General features: G+C 42.0%; 1 protein-coding gene across 1 annotated transcript in view; it reads right to left on the bottom strand.

Annotated features, from left to right (window-relative positions):
• Positions 1-1,114: 1,114 nt before the first annotated feature.
• The window catches only part of CHST15 (carbohydrate sulfotransferase 15), a 39,240-nt gene continuing 32,709 nt past the window's right edge, over positions 1,115-7,645 (bottom strand). The window contains exons 6-8 of the mRNA XM_026065651.1: positions 5,727-5,883; positions 2,492-2,639; positions 1,115-1,728 (exon numbers count right to left, since the gene is read on the bottom strand). Of these exons, the coding sequence (XP_025921436.1) occupies positions 1,538-1,728; positions 2,492-2,639; positions 5,727-5,883 (496 nt within the window). The 3' untranslated portion in view covers positions 1,115-1,537. The remainder of the gene's footprint in view (positions 1,729-2,491; positions 2,640-5,726; positions 5,884-7,645) is intronic.

The raw sequence follows: 7,645 nt of genomic DNA, 5'->3' as shown, positions 1-7,645 counted from the left end.
CATCAAACATATGAACATTCGTGAAATGTTCAGGATTCATGAAGTTTTCAGTATTCTCAGTTTAGCAAACATGGGTAAATAACATGTCCCCATGGAGGAGAACGGTGAAAAATTACCCTTAATATTTGTAAATGTATTTGTGACTCTGTCAGCAAGCTGTACGGTGGACACTACACAAGCCAGCCCTCGAAAGGGGGTTACCAACGGCAAGCGTCCCCCTCTCTCCGTGCCTCGCCACCGGCTGTTAAAGAAACCCCCAACGTCAACAGACTGCGCTGGCCCAGCTGAGCGCACGAAGGCCCCGAGCTGCAGCTGAGAGCGGCTCTAACCGGGAGCAGGTGCAAGAGAACAGTGAATTACTGCACATTTCTAGAGGTTGCAGTCTGGCCCTTTTAGACTAACTACAACTTTCAGAGAGTCCAAAGCTCTTCCCTGGGTTTTAGAATGGCTTCTTCTCAAGTCTGCCTATCTGAACTGATTTTTATTTAGATGCATGCATCTTTCCTGAAGAGGGAAACAAGTTACATGTGCAACTAATTCATTATTTAATGTATCCCATCTTACTCTGTATGAGGATGCATACTACTATATCTGTGCCAAATGATGCAGTTAAAGAGAAGATTTCATAGTAATTTTAAAATGCATATTTCTTGGCCATGGATACTACAGAGTGATTGTGTAAGACCCAACAGAAGACACCATGAAATAAAAGCTCTCCATGGCCAGCAATGGCCTCTGCTTCAGGCCCGTTATTGGTTTCCTGAGAAAACATGTGAGTGATATGAATAGATGATACATATCTGTATTTACATGAACAAAATACAGAAGACAAATGGATTTGTTACGCTAAACATCGTATGCGGCCTGTTGTTTAAATTTCAGTCATTCATTCTTACCTGGAATAYGAAATTCTTCTTTTAGGAGAACTGTGGTTAGGAAAGTCCATTTATAYTGAAGATACAATTTAGGCTTGAAAATTTACGCAAATACAATTATTCATTAAAGTCATTTGCCTTTGTCTTTGTTTCAGAATTAAGGAAACAGAAAAACTTTAGTGACTGAAGACTGCATTTGTGAATATGCTGACAAAAAGAAACAAAATTTTAGGTTGAATTCAATTAAAAATTTTAATGACTAAATGACATTGATAGTTYGAAAGAATGAATGAATAACATATACTGAAAGTGAGATTATAAGTGTAATTGCAGGAGACCGATGCTAATTCTGTGTTGCAGCATCTTAGAGAAGGTTAAACTTCAACATCCCAGCAGAGTGCAAGACATCTCCTTCATACTAACGCCTTTTCCACTCTACTCCTTTGCTGGGGTAAAAGAAACTGATAAGCAAGATGCTTTACATTCGCACAAGGAAAATGCGATATAACTGTTGTGACGTGTGCTGACTGAAGGTGAGAGTCTCATCTCATCAATCGGCTTCTCTTTGGAATGGGAAAAATGTAAATATCCACGCACAAAAATAGAATTTAAAAAAATAAAAACTCCTTTAAACACTGTATTTGTGGCACTAAATTTACATATTATGTCCTCTTCCATAAAAAAGCATCATCAAAAAGAACTTGTGCCAGTTTTGTATTAAAAGGCCTATAGAAATCTCTTAAAATTGCCTTCGTTGTTGGTAGCATAGGTCCCAGACTTCGGTCTTCAGGTCGCCGAGTGTTTGATGCAGGGCTCTTTGTAATCAGAGCTTCTTGTTTCTCACTTAGAGGTCCTGGGGTAAAAGAGAACATTATCTTTTAGTGTATTTTCCCCAAATGCCTATGCTAAAAAAGATAAATGCCTAAATAAATACATTTGCCAAGAGAAGACAAATGGMATTGTGTGTTAGCAGAGGTGATGTTTCAGCATATTGAATACAGGCTTAGGTTTGTAAAATAAATCACAGTCAACAAATATAGAAATAATATGCTTTCCTTTGTATTAATTAATCATCTCTACAACAAGCAGCACGAATCATTTCTGCAGGAAAAGATTTGTTTTCAGAAAACAACTATGACATTCAACATAACTTTCTGTCTCTTTTGGAGTCGCAATTATTTTATGACGTGAGTTGTCTAACACCTGCTAGAGTGAAACTCCACCAGCCTCACTCATGGGTCGTGTAAGCACTTTTATTTTGGTTTAAAATGCGTGGTATTGCTCTGCATCTATGTAAGCCCACGGCAAACAAGCTCTGACTGCCTTCAGAAGCAGGACCCCATTCCGTATAGCAAGATATATCCCTCCACTATAAGTGATTTTGATTTTTTTTTAATATCATCTTATTAGACCTTCTAACATCAATAATCTCTCATAAACCTTCTATAGAAATTTGGGAATTCTAGTTTTGCTTGACTCAAAGCAACAAGATTGATGTATTTTTCAAAAGCAGATTCACATGCTTCTKCTTTCTCTTCTAACAGAAGCAATAATAAACTAGAAGAGGGATAATATGACTTTTTGCATTTCTCTCAAAGTAGCCAGATGACACCTACTTAGATCCAGAAACTGGAACACCATGTGCATGGTGTATTTCACATTTGATGCATGATCCTCCAAGCGAAGAACTAATATCTGATCTTTGTCAAAAACAGTCAGCCAGTCCAAAAGATACACAACGTAAAGACCGACCTGCAACCTTACCTGTAAGCAAAACAAACAAACAAAAATTAATTCATTTACAACACTTTGAACAGTGACAAACTAACATTCACCTCTGTCTTCTGGAAAAATGTGTTTTCTTGAGGGATCATAAAGATAAAAAGTCTAAAAATTCTTTGATCTTGCTCTCGTTTTGAGCGTAGCTTAAGTCAATCTTTGCCAACACCCCCCCTCCGGGTAGCGGAGATCTCGTGTTGCCGCGGGCCTGAGGGCACCTGCTCCCGGCTGCAGAGTGCCGGGCACGCGGCGCATCCRCCGCTGAGCCGCACAGAAGCTTTCCGCAGAGCCAGCGGCGCGCACCCGGGCGCTCGGCACGGCCCCGCCAGCCTCRGCGGCGCTGAGCACGGCTGAGTCTTCAAGGAGACGCTAAGAGCTTCCAGCTACGGGATTAGCAGTACGTGAAGGAAAGGTGCTGAGTCTGGCTGACTTCGTCAGGTCCTAAGAAGGCGGTTTCACAGCTTTCTCAGAATTGTCAGGGAGAAATAAAACCTGTCCCAGTGACAGCAGCGGCACCGCATCGCACTGCCGTAGGTAGCAGGTACGTGCTGTTCAGTGTCAGGGATTAGATTTGGTTACGTTTGTTTTAGCCTCCGACTGCAACCATTAGCTCTGGGGACATGGCAGACTTGCCCACTAAACGTTCATAACGATAAAAAAGAGATCTTCCAACACACCTTCGACCGAGGGCAGAGCAAGAACGGACTGGCAAGACTTGCTCCGGAGAGTTCGCATTCAACCTTATGGCTGTATTCATGGCTAACAACACGGAGCAGCTTCTAAGCCGCAAGAGCAGGGACAGCTGCATCGTGTTAATGGTGCCTCGTCCAACTACTTAGCGAGCGAGCCAGCTGTGSGAGATCAAGGAGGACAAGCACGCGTGTGAAAAGCCCGTCTTTCAGCCTCTCCTGACCTCATCTCGGTTACTTTCCTCAATCTTACGTAACAAATTTGAGACATAAAGAGGGCAGGTAGTCTAGTGTTCTTTAAAGTCCAAGCTCTGACTGTGCTTATAAATATTTTCTAAATGTCTTTATGCTCAGAAGAGAGACATGAATCCCAGGCCAGAAGTATCTTTCAGAACAGAGACTTAACATCCTCAAGTCATGTCACCACAGGACTGTGGAAGTCAGATAACAACAGTATCTTGTCCTTTTTACACTGCACTGTGTAACCTGGATTGATACCTAAATTCTACTAAAATGAGCCAAATTATTGGTAAATCATTATTATCGCAATGTGTGATGCTGATGAGTGTCTTTGGTGGTTTCTTACGGTAGGCCTCCATATTTAGCAAACTTCTTTTTCTACATATTATGTGTTACACAAGAAGTTGACACATAAGATCATTTAATTTGATTTAAACATTAGCCTCATCCTCATTCGCACTGGCGGGAGCCGTAGTAACACGGTCAGCACCACCTCGCTTCTCTGAATGCTGTGCAAACGAGAGCAAGGGCAGTGAGCGACAGGTCTCGGCTGCGCAGTATGGTTTGGGACTGCAGCATTTTGGAGCACCTACAGAACACAGGCTTGGAATCATTTTTAAAACTATCCAACAGAAACAGGAACTTTAATTTATCCCRGAAAGTCATTTTCAGTTCTCCTGGGATCAACAAGAACCTTCCTTTTCTTCCTTACACAGCCTGTTGTACCGGCTCATTTTTTGCTGCTTCCTGCTCTTCAGAACCAAGTTGTCTCCTCCATAAGCTCCGATGCTTCTCCCTAGACGTCAAAGGGCAACGAAGGGGTTTCCCAAGCMATCTTCCCCTCCACAAAAGCCACCCTGCAGCTTCAGGGAGGACACCTTGGTTTCTCTGGGTGATAGACTCTTCACCAATTTAAGTGAGGATAAACATCTCTTGCTGCACAGGCTAACAGCTATCAGCAGTAACAATGTCCATGACATTCATTTGCCTTGTTTCAGGAACGCATTAATTAAGAGCACAACAAAGCTTACTGTTGTGGACAAAATTAGCAATCTAATGAGCTCACAGGGGAAAAATATCCCTACTTTTTCAATATACAGCAAACCCTGCACCTAACGGACTATTGCTTGGCTGGAGCAGAGGCTGAAAAATCCACTGAGGAACACGGTTAGCATTCGTGTTTTCTTACGAAACCTGCTCGTGGCTTTCTGGAAGGGGACATCTGAAGCATTTTGCGGCAGGAGACGGGTGGCACGYGCTGCCATACCCCCACCCACGCCGGGGTTAGCCCGGCTATCCTCAGCCAACAGCCGCTTCAACCACCTGCCGAGGTAAGGGAGAGGAGCACGCTGCTTGCCACACTGCTGCAAGGGTCAGGCCTACCTAACGCACTCTTTTACGGCTATTTTATTGACCGGAGGAGGCCCTACTGACATTAACTTCTCCCCAGAAACCTCAGAGGAAAGCATTCCCCTCGAATCCGCTACAGCTTTAACAAATAAAATAGGATTCGATGGMAAACTGACCAGAGTTGATCCTTCAAGTCAATCTCTTCCATATTATTGTGCAAAAGGCTTTTTTTCTCCCCCTCAAGTGAATCTTGAAATCCATTCTACACTAAAAATGTGAGTTTTGGAAAACTGAGCTTGTAATACTTCCCCATGTCCTCTGCCAGCATTTTCTGTAAGTCTTTTTTTTCATTTACTGATGTGCATAATTTAAAGAAAAGGTTTTATCTGGTTATTGGTAGCCTYTTCTTGCAAAAGAATAAGTAATTTATTCTGATTTTGAGGCAATTTTGTACCACAAAGATCCGTGCCAGAGCTACTTTTTGGAGAGGTCTGCAAAAAGCTTACACATTCAACTGTAATCTTCACTAAATGTGCTCTCCATACTCCTGCACAATAGAAAGACTGTATTATTGCTGTTGGCATTCATCAGGGAACAGACTGAGGAGACAGCTGAGCCAGTACATCAGTTTTTACATGCTTGCATATATATTTATGTCATCCGCTTTACAAATGAAAAAGGAGAAAGTTCTATTTCTTGGTGTTTRTTTGCACTGTGCTTTGCTATATATATAACCTTGACACGACGTAACGTTACATAAGTAAAGAATTAAATGCTATAAGGAAATACGTACGGGCATGGCATTGTTAAGAGTGTTGTTGTAGACACAGGCTCTCAATGAGTAATCCAGCATGCAATTTTCAAACAGCTGCAGTGATTCTGCCACTTTTTCATGAAAATCTTCTGCAGATTTATTAGCACTAGCAAAGTACAGATAATCGGAGTACAATCTGCGAATGAAATGTATAAGTAAACGACAAAGGAAATGAAAGAAGATCTATTTACATGACAATGAAAATAAGTCCCATTAATTGAGAAAAGTGGTATGTATATGTGCAACATTACCCTACTAACAGTCTGTTCACTCAGTGACAGATTTTTTTCTTCATTTTGATGAGTTTTGGCTTAGAGCAACATCCACTCCAGGCAGTTGCTAAACATCATCCTCTCTTTTAAGCTCAGCATCTCTTGAGATCAGGGCCCTAGTAATGGTGAGCCAACACAGTTCTCCTGAAGGCAAAGTTTTCRAATATATATACTTCTATTTTGCATTATCTACGAATAGTAGAGCTGGTCTCGGCTGACAYTGGGACCCCATTGGTGCTCCACACTGCCATGGAAAGAAACAGTTCTCATCCCAAAAGCTTACCCTCTAAATCGAAAACAACGGAAGAATGGGAGGGGTAACCAAAGAGAGTGGTTTTTGTGTGGTTACCAAACTGGCCATCCTCCAAAGATGGAAAGGACTCCCGATTCCCCAGGTTTTGCAGAAAGCTCCATCTCCAATCCCATATCGCTTCGATGTCGACTTTTAGTTAAAGCTCCCAGCTGACAACTTCCCATGTCTTTTTATTTATTTATTTATTTATTTAAAGTTTAAATGCTGTAACCAGGTGGACAATTCACACGGACTACAGCGACAAGTTGCGGTGTGCTACAGCCTCGTGCCACGTTCCCTAAGCAATCGCACCTCTATTTTGCCGAGCGAGGACGGCAGGATTCGGGCCCCCCACGTGCTTGCGGTTGCAACGCAGCAAGCAAGCAGAATAGACGGCGTCAGCCTGCTGCTGCGAGCGAGAGCCACCAGCAGCAGGAATCGCTGGCGACAAGGTATCCTCCCTTTCCATATTTTTAGCACAAGTTTTCCAGTTGCTTAAATATCACCAGAAAAAGATTATCTAAAAACGAGTCCATTTGRGTGGGCAGGTGAAGGGGCTACAAGCAAGTAACAGATTTATGTTTATATTAATCCCTGAAACCGTGGTTGGAATCTTTCAAGAAAAATATGGTTCAAACAGAGACAAGGGAAATGCTCTAACATGGCATAAATATAAGATTGTGAATCATCCCCTGAACATGGGGTTTTTTGGCCCCTGTTTGGGCTTATAAACTATGATCAGAACCCCAACAATACTGCAGGGCTTTGGAGCCAGTTTTATAGCACTTGAAAGAGAGTCAGGCTTCTACCATGCGTCTGCAGCACAAGAATTACAGCTCCGCAGAACCACCTCTCGACTGAGGTTTCCAGAAATCCTGCGTCTCTCTCACCCTCTGTCAAAGTGCGCAGGTGTCTAAGTCATGACTGAAAAAAATCAATTGATTAAGGCCTCATCTTATTGCTGCAATAACCTCTTGCATTGCACCCACTTTATTTTTTTTTAAACTCCTTTCAATATTTTATTAAACCAAAAAGTCTGGTCCCTAGATTTCCACAGGTACTTTAAAATTCATCATTTAATTTAGAAAGTTTAGGCCCTAATCCAGCAAAGCACTTAAGCACGGGAAGAGCCCCTCTGCACTCATTATTTATGTTAGTGTTTTGCGAGAACAGGACACTAATTCCCACATGAAATAAATGAACACGCTGTGCTCATTTAAAAAAGGAAGAGGAGCGCTACATTTGTTGCAGGATGTTTTCAATTCTGTTTTTACGCATTAAAAAGAAAAAAAAAAGGCCACAGAAAAGTATAGCGAATGAGGAGACGGCACCCA

The sequence above is a fragment of the Apteryx rowi genome, unplaced genomic scaffold, assembly GCF_003343035.1.
Source record: "Apteryx rowi isolate R43461 unplaced genomic scaffold, aptRow1 scaffold_23, whole genome shotgun sequence".
NCBI classification, from domain to species: domain Eukaryota; kingdom Metazoa; phylum Chordata; class Aves; order Apterygiformes; family Apterygidae; genus Apteryx; species Apteryx rowi.
The sequence above is the reverse complement of the archived record's forward strand: the minus strand, read 5'-3'. Positions and strand labels throughout refer to the sequence as shown.